This window comes from Salarias fasciatus (assembly GCF_902148845.1).
Source record: "Salarias fasciatus chromosome 7 unlocalized genomic scaffold, fSalaFa1.1 super_scaffold_4, whole genome shotgun sequence".
Classification (NCBI taxonomy): domain Eukaryota; kingdom Metazoa; phylum Chordata; class Actinopteri; order Blenniiformes; family Blenniidae; genus Salarias; species Salarias fasciatus.
Window position 1 is genome coordinate 9,908,858 of NW_021941229.1, and position 20,536 is coordinate 9,929,393.

At 41.4% G+C, this 20,536-nt stretch overlaps 1 protein-coding gene across 1 annotated transcript in view; it reads left to right on the forward strand.

The window, feature by feature from the left end:
- Window positions 1-20,536, forward strand: part of cntfr (ciliary neurotrophic factor receptor) — a 244,536-nt gene that overhangs the window by 194,658 nt on the left and 29,342 nt on the right. Inside the window, exons 5-6 of the mRNA XM_030085403.1 lie at window positions 12,381-12,498; window positions 13,842-14,008. Coding sequence (XP_029941263.1) covers window positions 12,381-12,498; window positions 13,842-14,008 — 285 coding nt within the window. The remainder of the gene's footprint in view (window positions 1-12,380; window positions 12,499-13,841; window positions 14,009-20,536) is intronic.

The window sequence follows — 20,536 nt, forward strand, 5'->3', positions numbered from 1 at the left end:
AGGCGGGCACCGGTAACAGTCTGTAGGACACAAAGGTCAGGAAACCTTAAGCAAACATCTAGAGACACAAAATGAACACAGAATGTCACATGCTGACGATGAAGGGATGCAAAAAGATCTCAATACACACACAGTGATTAAAAAAAAGACCACAAAGAGTTACAAACTGACCTAAAGCAGAAGAGACACACATTAAAAGACTAAAAGACTAAAAAACTAGCCATTAAAAGATACAGATTACCACAAAGCAGAAAAGACCAAAATAAAATGCAAAATAACGTAAAAACTAAAAGTCCACCGAAATACAAAACAGCACTTAAAAATAAATTATAAAAAGACCCCACCAACAATTGAACTTATGGAATTTAGAGCTGTTTGGAAAACACTGAAGACATCTCAGATGTCTACTATCTCAAGGTCTGCTCATCCGCAGACTCGTGTTTTATCTCTTCGCAATGCGATTTTGATGCAGCACAGACAGGCTTGTCTGTTGCAGATGCTTTGCTGTCACATGTTCTGTCACTGACACTGCCAAGAGCTGAGATCTTCCAGCCTGGATGACGGGGGGGGGGGGGGGGGGGGCCTGGGTTGTGCACAGCTGGTATTCTGAGGACCTGATTGAAACCATGTAGCTTAGAGTCACTGTGAAAACACTGCAATAGAGCTCCAGAACAATATTACCAAGAATCGCTGGAGTAGCCCCACAGCAGGACTACGGAAAAATACATTTTGTGTCTTGTCTGTGCTAGTTTTTACACGCCATCCCACGCCATCCTACGCCATTTTACACGCCAGTGTCTGGATTTGTACGTATGACCATACGTATATTTGAAGGTGTCGGATCGGTCATTGTGGTTTCACAGTCATGTGACACCTTCCATACCTCCCTGGAGAGGATATACGGAAAAAAAAAGACAGCACGGACCGGTCTTGCTCAAAACGGCTGACTGAATTAACAATGATGGCCCGGAGCTTTACAACACTAGACACTTTTGATTCTCTCCTTCTTACTTTTCCTGCCTCTCTCTCTCTCTCTCTCTCTCTCTCTCTCTCTCTCTCTCTCTCTCTCTCTCTCTCTCTCTCTCTCTCTCTGTCTTTGATATTGACAGCTAAATTTGAAAGTAGTCATCTGTTTCGATTCAGACGTCGGGGATTTGGGTGGTACCTGCCTCTCCCCCCCCCTCTCTGTGACTGATGGCACTTAGCAGTCTGTGCTTCTGGCAGACTGACATGTCTGGTCGGTCAATCCCAACCTGTCACTCATTACACCGTCACGGACACGCCGGCTAAGAGGCAATCGCGGCAGCAGCGGCGGCGCCTCGGGCTGTTATTGCCATAGTGACATGGAGCTTTACCTCTCAGTGAGACTACAGACATCTCCGCTGAGCGGCTTTAACGCACTCAGATTTCAGTCTGGCACAGTAAAAAAAAGGCACGACTTCTTTACTTACTGGGACTGACAGGATTTTTTGTGGGAATGGAACAGTATTTTTCGAGCTGCGTTATAGCATGCCGACATTACGTCGGCCATTCCCTCATCGACGGCAACTGAAGTTTAAACGTTTTCTCTAACCTCAGAGCGACGTCCTTCTGTGCTTTCTTTCAATAAAAAAGTGGTAAATTCTGTCCAAAGTGTTTTATTGGGGCAGAACAAAAGTGCAGAGCTATAAAGTACAATTAAAATGTTCTGTATTTGACAGAAGAGATAAATAATGCTCGTTGGAAATGTGGAAAAGAAGGCTGTAGGTCAAAGTAGTTGCAGAACAGAATAACCACAGTCCGGGTAAGTGACCTAAAAGGTTTTTAAAATGGCCACGAGGAGATCCACAGTGATTGAGTGGGACAAAACCGTCACCATCAAAAGATATGCAGAACTCCAAATAACAACAGGAGATGAAAATGAAATATTTCACCACAAAACAACAGAATGATACTGACTGACCTCAAAGAAACTTTTTAGCTGCTGATAAAAAACAGACATGAAACTATGCAGAATGAAGTCTTAAAAAAACATAATGCTGTTTTATATATATATATATATATATATATATATAATCCCAGGTTCTCATGAAGATGGGTAAAATTACCATAAACTAATGCAAAATTACTTCAGACATAAAACAATTCTGGTGAAACACAAACTTTTCAAAAAGAGACATAAAATGATCAAAAAGTTTCAATTTGAATTAAAAGAGATTCAAAATAATGATGTGAATGTAAAAAATTGCCAAAAAAGACAGACAAAAAAAATCCAACAATCATCAGAACATGGCAAATGAGCCTGTAGCCCAGTGAAAAAAATGTACCTCAAAGACACAAAATTAACATCACAAACTGTAGGAAACAGCACACAACAAGCTCAAATAGATAAAGTGGCTTTAAAATGACACAAACTGAGTCCTGAGATATGAATATTATCCACAGATAACAGGATTGATCACAGAAAGCAATAAAAACTACCAGCAAAAGATGTAAAATAACTGTTTAAAAAAACAAGTGATGACAAGTATTCCCATAAGTTCAATTTCAAGACGGCGAAACGCATAGGAAGTTAAGTGAACACGAACAGACGTGACGTGACGGGATGAAAACAGTAGAAGTGGAGTTATCGTAGAGCTCAGGGAAGATCCGGAAGTGCCCGACGGTCGGCACCAGATGTGACTGGTGACTCGGTCAGATGTGTGACGAGGAAGAGAGCGAGAGTTCAGATCGCTGCTATACCTGCCGGTGTGAACGTCGCTCTTCCTCACACACACACACACACACACACACACACACACTGCGACACGTCGCTCGACTTTATCCCCTCGTTAGCCGAAGTGTTTGACCTGCCGCAGCACCGAGCCAGAGACAATTAATCCATCGCTGCCCTTCTGCTCTGAGAGAGTGCAAAACCATTTAAAAAGACTAATTTATCCTCAGCTGTGTGAAAAAAGAAATATCTAAATCCATTTCAGATCTTTTTTTTTTTTTTTGTCTTACTTTGTTCTTACAATTGCATTACTCTCTCTCCACAGCAAGGGGAAGAAAAAAAGGGAATGACAACAAAAAGAAGTGAAATAAAATGTGAGGAAACATCAGGGCATGCGAGGCTACAGCTCGGAAAGTTAAAATCCCAGTTTCACTAAGAAGATTACTTTTAAATGAACAAATCACTCATGAGTGGCACGGTGCTGTTTCCCAACTTTCCTGGCAATCTCCGCCGCGCTGTCAAGATAAATAATAATGAAATATGGTCAGAATGAAGTAGCATGAAAGGAATTCCTGGCCTCTCACAAAGCTTCTGGATTCAATGCTGCCACTTTGTGCACTGTTCCGAGGCATTTTAAATGGAACATAATATGCCAATTTTCAAAGGTATTTTCGCATTTATTTACTTCCATATGCACGTTTTTCCAGAGGAAACGTGTATTCTATAGAAGTAACTGTTCTCCACATCAATCCTGCTATAAACAAGTTGTTTTAGTGTCTGTTTCCTCTTTTTTTTCATGAATTAAGAGAACTATTGTCTTTAAATTGAAGGTTGGTGAGAATGTCGTTCTTTGTCCCTTTGGACTGCATTCAGCCATTCATCACTCTGAAATGGAAAAAAAAGCAATATAGACTGATTTTAGTTGTGATTTTTAAATTTCTCTCCTCTCTCGAAGGAATCCAGACTTTTTTCACGACACATACAACAACAGTTATTAGACCGCCGCTTTCCATTGACGATTTTCTTGAATGAGTCTCTTCACATCGCTGCTGCGTTGCCGTTATGAAACATCAAAGGACTCATTTGGAGGCCCACTAAGAGAGTTCTTGACCCGCGGTTCAGAGACGTAGCTGCTCATTCTTCTGACACAAGCCAGAAGTCGGTCTGATTTGTCAGAGTTGCTGAGATTGGGTGGTGTTGTCAAGTGTTGCCGTTCTTTGCTTGACTTGTGCGAGTGGTTAAGTGAGCGTTAGTGTGAACAACACCTCATGAGCTGTAGAGATCCAGCGAAACCTTTCTCTATCTTCTTTCATCTTTCTGTTTTTTCTCAATCTTTTTTTTAACAAAATAATTCTGATTTACTCCAGCTGAGACCTGCGGGAAGCAGATGCTTCTGCTGTTCACGATTACACCGGGGCTAATCAGCGATCAAAGAATGTGAATAAATCATTAATAAAGTAGAAGACTCTACCTTCTCCAACCTTTTCCTACCCCGTCCTCCTCCCAACGATCTCTCCCTTATCTGCTCCAGATAAGCTATTCATCCTCCTTTCATTCATTCATCTCCCCAAACGGCTGTTTCCAATTGGCTCGGAAACATTCCTGGAATGCCGGCCGTCTTTGTCCTGTGAGTGTGTCTGCGTGTGTGTGTGTGTTTGTGTATTTATGCGTGTGTGAGAAAGAGAACATGTGAAATGTGGGATGAGAAGAGATTGATTTGTATCAAAATAGAAGTGTTGATTCCCAGTTTAACACAAAACACTATGAAACAACACGCCTTCATATTCGACATTGATATTTTTGTGTGATATCTGACTGAAAGCAAAAAGCAACAACTATGAATGTGGTTATAGGTTGGTTCTGGAGTGGTGTTGTTATGAAGTTTGCATGTTCTCCCTGTGCATATATGGGCTTTTTGCAGGTGCTCTGGTTTATGCTCACTGCCCAAAAACATGGATTGGTTGACTATGTATTGTATGAAGGCGTGGATCCATCCCAGTGCCCAGCAAGTCAAACTTCACTGAAAATATATACAAATGAGCCCAAACTTGTCATGACAAGGTCCTATTTTCATATTTAGACTTAAAAACTGAGGAAGGATAAACTAATCCATTGAAGCAGACATCGTCATCGCTTTAATTATGAATTTGCACGCACTGACCTTTCTTTATTTATTTTAATTCTTTTCATCCACAAGTTTTCAAACATGCCAAATATGCTCTGTTGAATGCGAAGAAACACGTATAATCAAATCAAGCTAAAAAAGAAAAGAAAAAAAGAACCATGAAAGTGAATAAAAGTGAATAGTTTGCTTAATGGGTCAAAAATTGTGTTTGAAATCATTGATCTGAGGCACCGTACTTTTAAAAAAGTGCACGCTCTGCACGGACGAGCCTACAAAAATCCCCCAATTCAATTACACGTACATAAAACTTTGTATTCATGTTACACACACTCGCACACGAAAGGCCCGCAGTCACATACACACTCACGCATGTCCGCACGTACCTCAGAGCGGCTTCGAAAGCGCCGGGTAAAAATATTACACCACAATTACATTAGCGTTGGCCACGACAGCTGGTCTGGACAAAAAGGCACCACAGCGTCTCCGCAACTTTGTCCTGCAGTTTTATTTACATTCCTCCGTCTCCCATGACACATGACTAAGCTGATCTGAAACGCGGCGAGCCCGACGCTGGCAGGCCGAGTCGGGCCGAGACCAGAGCCATCTGCCTAAACGAGTTACGGCGTTGGGAGCAGATCGGGCTCTTCCCATCAGGGTTCCTCACATGAAGTAGGTGATTTGAAAGTGGAGGAGAAAGTGTATAATAGACAATCGACACACAAAATGTATTTTTTAACTCCTATAATGTTTTTTTTTTTTTTTTTTTTTTCCCCTCAAAGTTAACAGTGTGAGTCAGAGTTTGCAGTTTGTCATAATGATTCGTTGGACAGAGAAATTGAATCGGGGTAAACTTGAATGGGGAGTGTGACCCAGGAGGGTTCGTAAAGATGAGATTTTGTTTTTCTCCTTTTCTCTGTGGCCGAGGCCATAGGCGTGGATTTATATTATAAAGTGAATGAATGGAGAAATTGCAAGAAGGGGAAGAAAAACGCATTCATCTTTGTTGTCATAGCAGGAGAATCCGCTACACACACGCACACACACACACGCGCACACACACAAACAGGGAGCTAGCAACACAACCAAATAGCAATTACTACAGTGTCCGCAGCCTGGCAACCAGGCCGCTGGTTGTCATTGTCCTTCATCACATTTCTGTGTGTGTGCACGTGCGTGTGTGCATGTGCGTGTGTGTGCGCCCTCCTGTGACAAAGATCCTCTCCTTTGCAAAACCCGAATTTTTGTGTGACAGCTTTCTGAATGGCAGCGCAGAAGGGAGACAGAAAATGCCACAAGAGAGAGGAAGAGTGACAATTAGGTTTTTTTTTTTTTGATTAAAATACAAAGTTCAAAGTCACAACACTTCCAGATTAATATCGTCTGTTGAGCTTTTATTGCATTTTCATTTAATTCTTTAAAAACGGAACAATCAGACAGATAAAAAGGTGAAGATACAGTGATAAGAGAACCTCAGTTTCAAAACCATTCATGTCTTTGTACATGCATTAAACACAACTCCAATGCCAAACTAACTAGATTAACCAAATAAAAATATCTTGGTGTCTCTCTTGTTAGAATAAAACAGACGCAGCTTGGTGTACTGAAATTAGCTGCCTCTTCTTTTTTTGTCAGAGCAGCAAATAGATTATGCATCTTACATTGTTTACGCAGTTCACAAATGTCACAAATGACAATATGATATAATCAGCTTCACATTCCTTAATCATACATGTCAATACATTTACTTACATCAAATTACATCAAGACTCATTTATTACACTGAAACAAAGAATTATTAATTAGACTATTATGACATTTTAAATGTGTTGCGCTTATGCAGCTGCTCTGGGAGACGGTGGTAAATCACTCTCAATAGGATCACAGACTAGAGAATGTGAGAATAACTTTTTAATAACCTGATTCTATGTCAGTTTTTTTTTTTTTTTTTTTGTTATTACGCATCAACAATGGAACTGAAATTATTTATAGAATCTGTGTAATCTGGGATCTTATCTGAAGTGATTCGGTTCAAACGAGCGAGGCGTTCACAGGCACATAACGTCTGCAGCCTTCAGTTTGCATGTTTTTCACAAATCACCCGCAAAGTATTACCCCCATGTTACTGCTGTTTAGCAGACATTGCCAACTTTCCTATGGGTTTGCTGCCCTCTACGTCTCATTTTGTGGTTTTAGTGTTGTGTTATGGTTTATAAGATAATTAAAAGTAAACGCTGGAATCACAAAACTGAGCAAAAACACCAGGGTTTCAACAAAACAATTAACTTTCACGCATCAGGTTTTGTCATCAATCAGCTGCTGTCTGTAACAAACCGAGTCTGCAACCTATTACCATTTAAAAGTGGCCTCTCTCGCCACTTGTGCATTCACACGTGTGCGCACTCGCCCGTGTATATTTCATGAAGCAAAGCGCATCTTCAAAATCACGTTTGATTTAACGATTCAGACCAGATGATGAAAGTGATCTAATTCAAATGACATTTATTCATGAGGCGCGGCGTCCTGTGTGCCGCTGGCTTCAGGTAATGTGTCGCCCCCTCCCTAAAAACAGAACCAACCCGCGCCATGTAATTTTAATTTCAATTATTGTTTTATTTGCTTTAATATTCATACTGTCTTTGTTCTGTGCTGTGTTTTTTTTGTTTTTTCCAACAGGTGTGCCATCTCTTCTTCTTCCGGCCCCCTTTTTTTAGCTGCATGGAAAGCTTTTGATGTGCTGCTGTTATTGAGGCAGACACCTCTTTGTGCATGCATACGTGTCGTGCGTGTGAAATATTCTAAGTGCACATTAGTCAAATCTGATGAAAGAATGCTGCCTTGTCTCATCCCATCTCCGCTCCATTTTTCATGCGTTGGCCTTTGTCTCTGCAGATATTTTGTTTTTTGCGTCTCCTTCATCTCATGTGAGCCCGTCCTTTCCCTCTTTCATCCTTTGCCCGGTTCCCTCTCGATACGGCGCTTCTCTATCATGTGCTCATATCCGTCCGTCTGTCTTCACTGTTAGTCTCGCCAGCAGGAGCCTCCTTTATTCTCTTTCAGAGTTACCGACACCAACACTGAACTAATAAATCACTTTATTGGTTCTTGCATTATCAAACCAGCCTCTAAACTCCAGATTTAAATGTTAAAAATGTTAACAATGAAGGTTGGTTTAAAAAAAGAAAGAAAAAAAAAAAGGTTAGCACAAAACAACAGTCATGATGCAATGGCAAGAATATTTTGTAACGTGCGCCTGGTTTACCTATCAAAGTCGGCAGATCATCCGTCTTGACCCAGCCTGTTTAGTCTGGCAATACAATGAAGTATTGAGACGTTCAAGGGAAAAGCAAAGCATACAGTAAACACCAACAATGACTGAATACCTCATCACGCATGACTACAGATGTGCACAGAGTGTTCCAGCCGTACATTGGTTTCCGTGGTGTGTGTGTGAGTGTGTGTATGTGTGTTTATACAGTACCGGTACATATATATCATTTCAGCCTGGTGATGCAGGTTTCAGCTCTAGTGCCATCGAGTTTGTACATAATTTTCTTTCTGTGCAAATTCTGTTATTTGCAGACAGAAGTCTGCAAATAACTCGGATGATTTCCAGAAGCTTTCACAGGGCCAATAGATTCATCTGGTGATTGCTGTTCCGCGCTAATAATAGCAGGTTTGTACATTTAGCTCCTCAAACTGTTTTGCATCCTGTCATATTTTGGATGCATATTTACTTTAAATAACCATGTAGGCATTCTTTGCCTACAACTGCGCCTTTCAATGTAAGCCTTATCATTTAAAATTGCATCGACTGTTTGTAAGATTCAAATTGTCAATAGCAATAAATTATTCGTCTTTCATTTAATCAAAAAATATCCAATATAACACAGTCATTTTGAAAATATATACATGCATTTAAATAATAAAAAAAAGTGACCTTTGAAGTTTGAATTTACTTTCCCACATCGCTAATTTTCCAATAATAGTTGTGGCATTGCCACTTTTCAGTGTACTTGTGTCTACATGTACATAACTTGGGATCTGTCATTTAAAGTTGGCCACAACTTCCCCCTATTGGTTGATCCACACTGGGGCGCAAATTCACTGAATGTGCCTTCCCTCATTAGTATTAGCAAGAATAGGAAAAAAAAACCAAGTGACAGCCCTGTAATTAGCGTGATTATGTAAAAATATACATAAATATGAAAATAAATACACAATAAGTTTGAGGAGATAGAAGAAAACTAATGCAGGAATAAATCCATTTGAAAAGTAATGGAGAAAAAAATGTAAATTTAAATACTTTAAGAGCTCTATTACAAGGGTTCAGAGACACAGAGGAAATACTAAGGTAATTTTATGCTACACTGTATCATCTAATCACACTTTGTTATTGTGTTCTTTTTTTCAATCTATTTAACATTCGATCCTCAAAACAAGGGAGCATTTACATTAGCATTAAAATCGGCCCTGTTTTTGATTTGCCTTTGTTTCTTTCTACCGTATTTACCCATTTAAATCTCAGCCAGCCTCTGTGGTTTGTGTCATGGAGTCTTTTCGTATTGATTGGTCCAGAGAGCGCTCTGACAAGCCGTGGGTCCTCACGGAGGCACCCTGCGGTGAGCGCCTGCCGTTCTGGTGCTCTGGTTTGATTGACACGGCTCAAGGCTGGGAGAAAGTGAACCGAATTAAAGGGGTAAACACTCCAAGCCACTTCAAACAAGACCGCAGGAGTTGGTCTTCTTCACACCTGTTCTCCTCCGCCAGTCGGCCTCTCTTCTCACTCTCCACCTTCCTCCTCATCATCCGTGTTTTGCGGGCTGCTAATAAGCCGGATTGATTGATAAGGACAAGTTCTGCGACTCGTGCGCGTGTGAGTGCGCTGGCGTGACTTTGACTGAAGCCCGATTGATTGAGATGGCCCCAATTAGCTCCCGTGATTAATTGAGTGTGATTGGACGTCGTCCCCGTCACCCTCACTGTTCAGAGTTATTGACAGGCTAATTAGTTGCCGTGGTGACCGCTTAAACACAGCTGATTGTATGTGACAGTGAGGTGACCCCCGCAGCAGTCGATCAAGTGCACCTGTCGCCGGCGGGCGTGCGCGCCTGCCTGCACGTTTGTGGCCAAACACACCTGGAAGGGGCTGTCAGCGGAAGATGCCGCAGAGACGTGGAGATATCACAATCACCAATTAACCGCGAGAGATTCCGAGTCGGAAACGGAATCGCTCAAATCATCGTCAAGTCCCCCTCGGTATGGATGCAACATTAATCTAGAACGGGAAAGTGAGCATATAGAATGAGGCAGCGGAGACATAGATGGAGGAGAGAATGCGCCACGCTAAGTGCTGAGACGAGAAGAAAGTGACAAAATGCTTCTTCTTACAATGTGGCTGCAGATTAATTATCTGTGTAATTATTGATGGTGAAAGAAATCCTTGAGCTACAGTGGATAAATCAGATTTAATGCGGGCATTGTGTTGTGTTTTTTTTTTTCTTTCTCCTCCTTCCTCGAGTGACTGATCAGTGTTAGAGGAAATAAACAAACAGCCAGAGCTAAAGTGGTACTTGCATCTGATGGATTAACCCACCTTCACTCAGTTCTTCTGACACACAAGATACTTGAATCTGATTTACTTGCAGGAAGTTTCAATTAGATACACGAGGCAGAGACATCCACGATATATAAGGATCTGAGGACATTATAACAGGTTATCGTGATTACAGTTTGACATGGTAGTGTGCATTTTTACATGCTGGGGTTCAATTACATCAAGAGACGTCTTATTAGAGAGGCTTGATATGATTTCATTCAACACAGATTGGTGTGACACAGCGAAATGATGATGTAAAATGATGCAGTGTGATACTTTCCAATCAGATTTTATTCAGTGTGATACGAATCAATATGATGTAATGTGATATGATGCAATACAAGACAATGCAGTCTGATGTAATGGGATCCTATGAGGAGTAATCTGACATAATAGGATGTAATATGATATGATTTAATCCAGTATGATGCAACATGATCCAATCCAAACCAATAAGACATAATGCAATAGAATGCAACATGATAGAATTCAATTTAAGATGTGATGTTGCAATATGATATAGCATGATACTGCATCATGATATGATGCAAAACAATATGATGTGATATAATACAATGTGATGAGATTATTATCTCAGTCCTCCCAATTTGTCCAAAATCTGAAACATGTCCAGCTTTCAGATTTTCTCCCAGCAGTTTTTTTTCAGTCATTCATGTAACCTGAGTTTCCTCAAGGGTCGCTTGAAACCCCACAACGTTACCAGAACACGACTGTGTGAAGTATCACGTGTCAGTCTGTGTCATTCAAAGCAGGTAAAGCGCCGTCTTTTTAAACACTGGCCGGTTATTGTCTGGCCACACCTCTGGAAACCTCTGTGCTGCAAAAACACCCAGCGCTCTCGTCTTTCCACTCAGGGGAGCGAGATCCGACCCTCGCCTAGCTTTTCCCATGTCTGCATTGATCCCGGATCTCAAAGGCAGGTCGACTCATCTCCTGTGTCCAAACGCTACATCCGCGACTGCCTATAAATTCTTTACGGGCTAAAGCAGTAGTCATGCGGAGATAAAAATGCTACAGTTTAATAGAATGAAATAACTCAGGGTTGAGCGGTGATTTATGGATATCATTTAGGCCTGATGCTGCACACTTGCTTTATTGTTGGCCGAAGGGGTGAAAAGCTGCGGGGAGAAAGAAAGAGGGAGTGGCAGACGAGCGCACGGTCGGGTAGCCGTGGAGAAAGGAGCCTAATCTTGGAGGAGGCCGGAGTTGGTGTAACATCACTTTTTCAGGCCGGCCTCTTTAAGTGTTCTCCTGCATAAACACTTCAACGTCCCCCCCCCACTTGTTTCCTCCACACACCATCTTTCTTCCGTCCAAACGTCTGTTCAGTCATCACCGCCTTCTTTACAGTTTCTAATCGATTGATTGATTGTCTGAAACACTCGGCAGCAGGCGTTAAAATGGTGGTTTTTTGTTTGTTTTTTTATAAACAGCACTCTTCCAAACTTTCCTCAAATGACTTTTCTAAAAAAAAAAAAAAAAGAAAAAAAAAAAGAAATATTTCAACTTCCTGAAGTTTCTCTGAGCTTAAAGTGTAAACAAATTGGATTTTATGATTTAAAGCCAACATCTTTCTTCAGCTACTCCATCCAAGCCCTTTCCAGTCTCTTGTCGGAGATTCAGATGTTGTTTCGAAAACACACGCTGAAAATCACAACAAAATAAATTAAAGCACATCTAATAAAACATGCCAGAGTCACTGCTTAATTCAACCCGAGGAGCATTAGCGCGTTGAATGAAAAATCTGATCAAGAATGAATTATGCAATAAGATAATGTGTAATTAGGCACAGCTGCTTTGCATTTGATTAATGTGTGCTTCTCTCAATTTGATCCTTCATCCTGGACTGATTTTCCACACGTCTCAGCATTTGTCTTAATGAAATACTGTACCATTAGTTAACTGTCCGTGCTCTTTCTCTCTCTCTCTCTCTCTCTACTCTGTAGTTCCTCCTCGGGAGCCGTCGGTCACCTGCCGGTCCAACACGTACCCCAAAGGCTTCTACTGCAGCTGGCACCAGCTGCACCCCACGTACATCCCCACCACCTTCGAAGTGGACGTACAGTGAGTTCTGATCTGTCTTCCTACAGCTGGTGATAACCTGAAATGCGCCGTGTTATACTCGTTCAGTTCAGAATAAGTTGCTTCAGTCACTGGGAGGAAGATGCTCTATAATCTGGAGTATTTCCTAAAAGAAACAGATTCATAAAGTGATGATTAAAGAATGAATAAAAAAAAAAAAAGCTGAGATCAACTGCAAACATTCAGACAGAATCAAATTACCATTGAACTAAAGTGTATTAGAAACTGTTTAATGTGGCTACAACCTAATTATATTGTTAATTGTAACTGTGTTATATTTTGAATACAAGTCAGTCGATTACTCATCTCAGCTAAAAGTCCTTACTGTACAGCAGCAACAGCAAAAACCTTTTTTTTTCACATTGTTTACTCACAGTGAAAGATTATCCATGCCTGCAGTGGCACATAAAGTTATTGAATAAATGTCACAGTTCCCACTTTTATTTACTAATGACATTGTAATCTCTAATGTTTTAAGTGATTAATCTGAAAAAAAAAAAAAAAAAAAAACATTAGACCAAAGGAAAGAAACATAATATTTCATGAGTGTGGTGAAGAATTTTAAACTGAATAATGCAAAGAAGACCTTCCTGTGATAAATACGTTATCAAGAAATGGGCTTTTAAGAAAATTGTGATCAAGCTATACTGCTATTCAAACAACCCTAGCTGACCAGATCAGTTCCAACTGGATTTATTCAGCCGTTGTTAAATAAAATTCCCACAATTCCCACCACAGCAGGTTGACTCTGCCTTCCCTTCTGAAATGCTGTCATGCTTTTCTGTTTGTCGATAATGAGGAAAGAGTCAAATAGAAATGTAGCTAAAAAATAACCCGATGGGGAGATTTACAGTAAACACCTTCAAAGTATTTTTGGCTGAAGCCAGAAATATGTTTCATTCTGCACCATTGGTCCCACGTTTTTCTTCACAGCTCTTTTTAAATGAAAAGAATCTGTGACTTCCTAAAAAAGAAAATCCTTTAACTAGCCTGTGAAGATCTGGCATGTGACGTTCATCTGCCATTAAAAGTGTTCTCACATAAACTGCCATTACAGTCTGACAAAATGTAAATAATGTAACATTTCCCATGAAAATGCAAAGTGCAATCAGCACTTTTTAGTGCCAGAATTAATCTCATTTTTAATTTAGTGTTTGATTGAGAACATCGCTGCATGTATAAAACGTGTTCCTGATGTAGATTTACGCCATATCCACGCCACTTGCTGTGCCCTCTTGACTCCAGCGCCGGTGCGCACCCGCCGGTTTCTGCCGTCTCCTTCCTGTTCTACGGTCTTACTTTTTCATTTCCTTTTTCCCCTTCAGACATAACCAGCGTTCACTGGAGGTGCAGAAAGACGCGGTCCATAAGAACCGCTGTCACGTACGGTTTCCTGAAGTCTTCTCCATCTTCCCCTACAAAGTCAACGTGACCGCAGTCAATGCCCTGGGGAACGCCTATTTGACTATCTCCTTCGAAGAGTCCACTATAGGTAAAAAGATTTTTACAATCTATTCGCTTTTCCCACACTTTTGTTCGAGCGCCACATGAAATTTTTGGCACTCAAATAATTTCTTGCTTATCGCTGCTGAGGCCGCACGCAACGACTTTTCTATTCTGATAACGTTTCTCTCGAAATTAAACAGTTTAATTTAGGATCCGAGCTCAAAAGCTTAGAAGGGAACTCATTGACATTTGGAAGATTGTACAAACATTTTCTTATAATTCGTTCAAGCAGCGAACGTTAATACTTTTCATTCAGGCCGACCAACAATGCTTCTGTGAACTTAGTTCAGGGACGAATCTGAGATTTTCTTTTTCCCACACAGATTGACAATTATTTGGCAAAGTGAAAAAAAAAGGAGCTAAAATGCACAGTGTCAAGGCATCTCTTTGAGGATGCCAAACCCTTGAGCAATGTTAATGCATTTGTTTGACCACAGATGAATGATTTCATTCACTTCTGGTTCCCTTTGGAGATTTGTTGCACACGCAGCAAGTGCTCGGTGCCAGGAAGACAAAGAAAATTGAAATTTCAATGGCCAAATAAATGTCACCCGACTGATAGGAAGAGCGCTCTGCTTTCTGCCCACCCCCAACCAACGGCATGGTCTATTAGCAAGAAACTCACTGACTGTGCACCCATGTCATTACCAAAGACACTGGCTAATAAACAATCAACCTCTGAACCTTTTTTCTGCAGTAAGCAGCGTTTAATTGAGGCTCGGACAAGACGTGACAGTCACAAATCAGTGGCTGGCTTTCTCATTTTGTCGTCCGCCTGCCACCATATGCACACATCTGAGTCATTTTTAATGTGAGACGTAATTGCTTCATCGGCTCATTTTCTTTTTAAATTACAACCTTCATTGCCACGGGGAAGTGTGGTTTTTTTTTTTTTTTTTTTTTTTTTTTTTTAAGCAGTTTGGATAGTGAAGTTTTGCTTCTCCCAGGCTGGAGGAGGCTACATAATAAGGGCAACACCCCTGGAATTCTCAAGCAACTCAAACTGGAAGGCAGTGAAGAGGAGAAATTCATTTTAAAGGAGGAATGAGGAGTACTTTGATAGATAAGAGAAGTGCTGGCAGCAGTCCTCAGCGCCGTTGTATTGCTTAGAGTGCGATACGGGCTTGCATGGCGCATAAACACACACACACACACACACACACACACACACACACACACACACACACACACACACACATACGCACACACACACACACACACCAATGGGGCCCTAAGCGACTGTATGGAGTGTGTCGGTTGAGAGGGTTAGGTATTGAAACAGAGAGCGGGTGTGCGTGCATGTGTGTGTGTGTGTGTGTGTGTGTGTGTGTGTGTGTGTGTGTGTGCGTGTGTGTACATAAGTAACCAAATGAGGGAGTGACATGCTCTGCCAAGCCCTGGACACAGGACTCATGAAAATGCTAATGGTAGACGGATTAGCGCCTTGGCTGAGGAAATATCCCTCCACTATTGGTGATAGCAAAACACCCCACTGCTCCTTTCTCTCCCCCAGTGTTTGCTTTTTCTTTTTCTTTTTTTTTTCTTTCTTTCCAGCACACCCTCCTCGCAACTTTGTTTGCATTCTTCCCCGTTTCCTTCCCTGTTTTGTCGTCTCCCTTTCTCTTTACATCATCAGCCAAATCATTCCAAATGGAGGTTGCCATTTGCATGACAAATCTTCTCCGCCCGTGCTTTTCATAGTTTGTTTTTAAGCCTCTAAAAGTACGTCGTCTTTTATTGTCCTCGCCAGTCGCTTGCCCTGACTTTTAAGTAGTGATGCGGATAAACTTCTTCTGGTTTGCCTAATCTGTTCTTTCCTTGGGTGTTTAATTTTCTGACAGCATCTCGCTTTGGTTCTGTGCAATTTAAAGCAAGTGCACCTGACATTTTCAAAGTTGATTAATTTAGTTTTAATTTCAGCTCGCATTTGAGACAAAAGTGTTGTGCTTGCCTTCCCAGCATCAGACTGCTTTACAGATAAATGAATCAGACAGTAATATGGAAATGATGGACTAATGTATTTGCAATGTGCACTAATGTCTGTAGATGTAGGAAGACAACTGTGTAACGGAGGTAATTGACAAAGAAGGGAGAGATGTCCATGCAGATTCAGAACAACACAAATATATAAACCAGTCAGCCAATACATTATGAACACGTACTGTGGTCAACAAACTACAACGCACTGTGTAATATAACAGCCTCCTATCAGAATCAGCATCAATCCATGCTGCACTTATAACTGCAGCAGCTCATCAGTTAGACTGGACCAAATGGGTCAACATTCACTCCACATGTACATAATTAGTAATGGCTGCTCATGACCTGGTTGTCGGTTCACTACCTTCTTTACTTTTTTTAAAATTAAATTTCATTTAAAACTGCTTATACCCTTTTTGTTTTTAAACGTTTCTCTTTTTATAATGAGAAAATCCTTGTTTACTTATGTAATGTTATGACTGATTATATAACAGGTGTGATGGTAGAAATACTGTATCTTTAAAGGGTAAAATTTTACTATGGCACACTGAGTATTATTCAGACCAGAGGTGTGTGTCCCCTCCTGGTGCTGGACAGCCACATGCGTTAGTGAAAGACATGCTTTAGGGTCGAGGGTAATGGCAACGATCACAGCTAACCGTTTTCAAACACACAGTTCAGCTGGGTCATGAATAACCAATGCATGTAAACCAAACACAAAGGCTGCAAAAAAAAAATACATGAAATCATTATAAAACATTCCACATTATTGGATTTAAAAAGAGCATCCATCAGCTGAATTGATTCAAGCGTCATTGCCCTCTGTTTACATTTTCGGCAATGTCCCAGTGATACAATACAGCTGTTGTTATTGATCACTGAATCCATTTCAAGACACCCCTTTAAAATTTTAACTGCGACCTGAGAGACCAGAACACATAAGAAAATAGGTTTTCTAAGCCTCCTCTCCCCTCACCTCATCTCTCCCCCGCTGCTGCATTGTTAAAAGTCTTTCTTGTGCCATCCCAAGTTGTAAGTCACATTCATTTTCAGGGACAACGAGGCACATCGTAAATAAATAAAACAATTTCATGCTTCCCGGTGCACTTCTGAATTCTGAGTGGGAGTAAGACGATTCTCGACTGTCCTCGTTCATCCGACCAGAGCTGGGGCGAAATTAAATGAGACGAGATCGGATGTGTGTGTGTGTGTATGTGTGTGTGCGTGCGCGCGCGTTTCCCCTCCCACCATCTCCGCCGTATGTGTGCTGCAAAGGGTGCAATTACAAAGAGAAATCCTCAAAGCACCTCCAGACTCATCAAATGATAAGTTAAATCATTCTAGTGCCAAGATGATCAAACGATAACTGATCTCGTCTAAGTGAAAAGGCTTCTCCAGTTAAAGAAGTTTTCACTGACAGCAAAGAACTTTTCTCTCTCTTTTTCTTTTGTTGTCATTTCTGACAGCGGCCCACCTGAGCACCTGCCGCCGCTCAGCAGAAAGACATTCCTCATTCACCGTGATTGAAGCGAACGCACTGTAACCTAATTCCTTCACTGTCTTTTCAGCGGCGAGCCCGGACTCCTTTGTCACGTGTGTCATGCTTTATGTCATTAGATGAAAGAGGGCGGTGATCAGATTCGGGTGTAGTCCGTGGTTACTTTGGGGTCGTCGGAGAGGTCGCCCAGGTGCACTTACCAGTACAGAGACGACAGTTTACAGGTCTTGAAACAGGCGGACAAGCTGACTTTTTTTTTGCTTTTTGATCGCAGTGCGCTGTTCTCTCTACATTAGAGAGGTTAAAGATCAGCTCTGACAACAAAATAGTGAAGCTGGCAAAAGCGAAAGTACTGAGAGAGGCACTAATTAGTAGTACAAACCAAATTAAACTGCTTTGAGGAAAAGAGCTGAGTTGTACTTTGCACTTTCCTTTTGCACGGGAAAGTGCAATATTGACACATCCCCACTGGACAGCTCGCTGTCAGACTCGGCGCTCCTAATCCTTTCCCCTTGTAGCTCTTCTCTCTGAACTATCAAAACATTACAGCGAAGCCCAACAGCGGTGGTGACGACCAACACCACACTCATCACAAACATACATAGTGGGAGCCATGACACTCCGGAGGCCGCCGTGGTTCTTGTCGTCCATCTACTCCTGCATGTAGAGAATGACTGTTTACTGCAGTTTTTCCTCTTGTGAAAAACTGAGTATAAATCTATGAAACAGCTACTTTAAAAAAGAAGAAGATTTCAGTTGGAAACTGTTTTCAGCTTCATTATACAGCTAACTGATCTTGATGTTTGATGTGCTCTGCTGTATTTTGTCATTGGCGTTGCATATGAAGACGACTCTCCGTTGTATATCTCTCAAAGCAGCGATTGTATAGGAGCGCTCTATATTCCTCCCTCCTTGTTCCTTTTTCTTCTGTTAAGTCATTTTCGTAAGATATCAGCGCAGATCGAAGCACTCTGCTTCTCCCTATTTTTCCCATTTGTTCAAGTGCACCGTTGTACCCTGTCATCCAGCACTTCAATGAATCGATGTCCAGATTTTATTCTTTCTCAAAAAAGGACAGAGCGATTTGAAAGGAAAAATGGGCCATTGAGGGGGACAGGAGAAAGAGGAGCTATAGACTCTAAGATGCTTTTTGTTTTTTGTTTTTTTTGTTTTTTTCTCACCCCTTCATGGTGTCACCTGGACGCATTAAGTGAAACGAACAGATGACACCTAATAATGGTTTCACAAACGCCAATCCTCGGTCCAGGGAAGGCCAAGGAATACAGACATGCACGCATTTTCCAGTTTCTAGTCCACTGTTGCTCTGCTTGTTGTGTCCATATGTAAATGACATTAGCTGCCCTGTCTTTCACTTTGTCCTCCGGTTCTCAGCAGACCGTGCACGTCCTGGCCAGGGTTATATTTTACATCAGGCTGGTGAGCTTCAAACCCCAGCAAAGGGCTGTTACACGAGACTAAAGCAGAGAGGGTGGAACCCAAATGTGTGTGCGAAATTGAATTAACAAAGCCAAGGGAGGCGTGACAGACGTTTTTAGGCCAAGCTTGGACAGCCGCAACAATGGAGTGTCAAAAAATTATGACGTTGTATATTATTTTATATTTTACCCAGCCATACAGGGCTAAATATTTTATCCTTTTCCTCCACATTTGGTGCCAGTGGGGCAATGGCACCAAATGTGGAGGAAAAGGATAAAATATTTAGCCCTGTCTAAGGATTCTCACAGTTTGTATATAAGAGGAAGACTTTTTTTCCTCTTTTAACTTTGGTCCTAAAAGTAATTCTCGGTCAGGCCCCTGTCTCCTTCCCAGAGGTCCTGAAAAGAGGGATGTGTTCATTACTCATGCAACACAAAGCTAATACTATATGTTTCAAGTCAGATGAATAGTTTAAAGGCCTCTGGGACGCTCCGCCCATACAGATTCTCTCTCTCTCTCTCCCTCTTCTCTTGTTCCACATGTTTCCTTCTGTCGGACAAAGAGGAGAATCTCTTTTTGCCCGTCTCTGCCGACTTCACATTGGCTTTACTCTTCCTTCATCAACTTTTCACTCCTTCTTCCCTCCTATCAGTCCTCATTTCACAAACTAACTTGAAAAAAGGTCACAGGGAGATTACCATCTATTTTTCAAAGGCGGAAGCCGCCTGTTTGCTTTCATGTGTCTATCATTATCTCTCTGTCGTTCACATTTTTTAATCAGTCTGAAGGTCTTACTCGCCATGCAGATGCCTGTCTTCTTCCCTCCGTCCTTATTTGTCTGTGCAGCGTCTTGTTTATATGCCGTCCTCAATGTGCGTCCGTACCAAATTGCTTTCATCCTCTGCTGCTATCTGTGCGTATGTTATCAGACGTTCAGCTTATAATTGCGGCTATCCATTTCCCTATTGTGGTACCGTGTGTGTGTGTGTGTGTGTGTGTGTGTGTGTGTGTGTGTGTGTGTCTGTGTGTGTGTCTGGCTGAGAAGAGGTTTGGTGTAGCTGCAGTGGCGGGCCGGTGCGTTCCCTTGTGGGAGCGAGCTAACAAAGACCGGGTCATTCAATATCATCTCAAAAGCTTCGAATTGAATTCTTTCAATCTCTGTGTCTTTCTCAGTGGACAGGTATTCAAAAGCGCATCTTTTATACATGTTTTTTTTTTTTTTTTTCTCCCCACCAAGGACTCATAGCATCTCATCTTTTGCCTCTCAACTGTTCTCGCAAATATTTTCTGCCTCCAGCTTTGTACTCGTAGCTTCTTTTTTGCTGTAAAATCTAAGCAGCTTTCTACCTCTGACTCTCGGTTTTCATTTGACATAATGGCAGTGTTTCTTATATAATGTTTTGAGAAATAAATCACACACAAAAATGAAAAGTATCATTGTGTGACTACACCGATATCTGCAGACATTACCAAGCGAGCTAACACGCCCCAGTGCGTCTGGTTTTGGAGTTTAACGCTGCTTTGTAACACAAGATGATGTTGTGAGTTCTTTCAGGATCAAGTCTATTGAGAGAGAAAAGAGTAGAAGACCTAGAAATA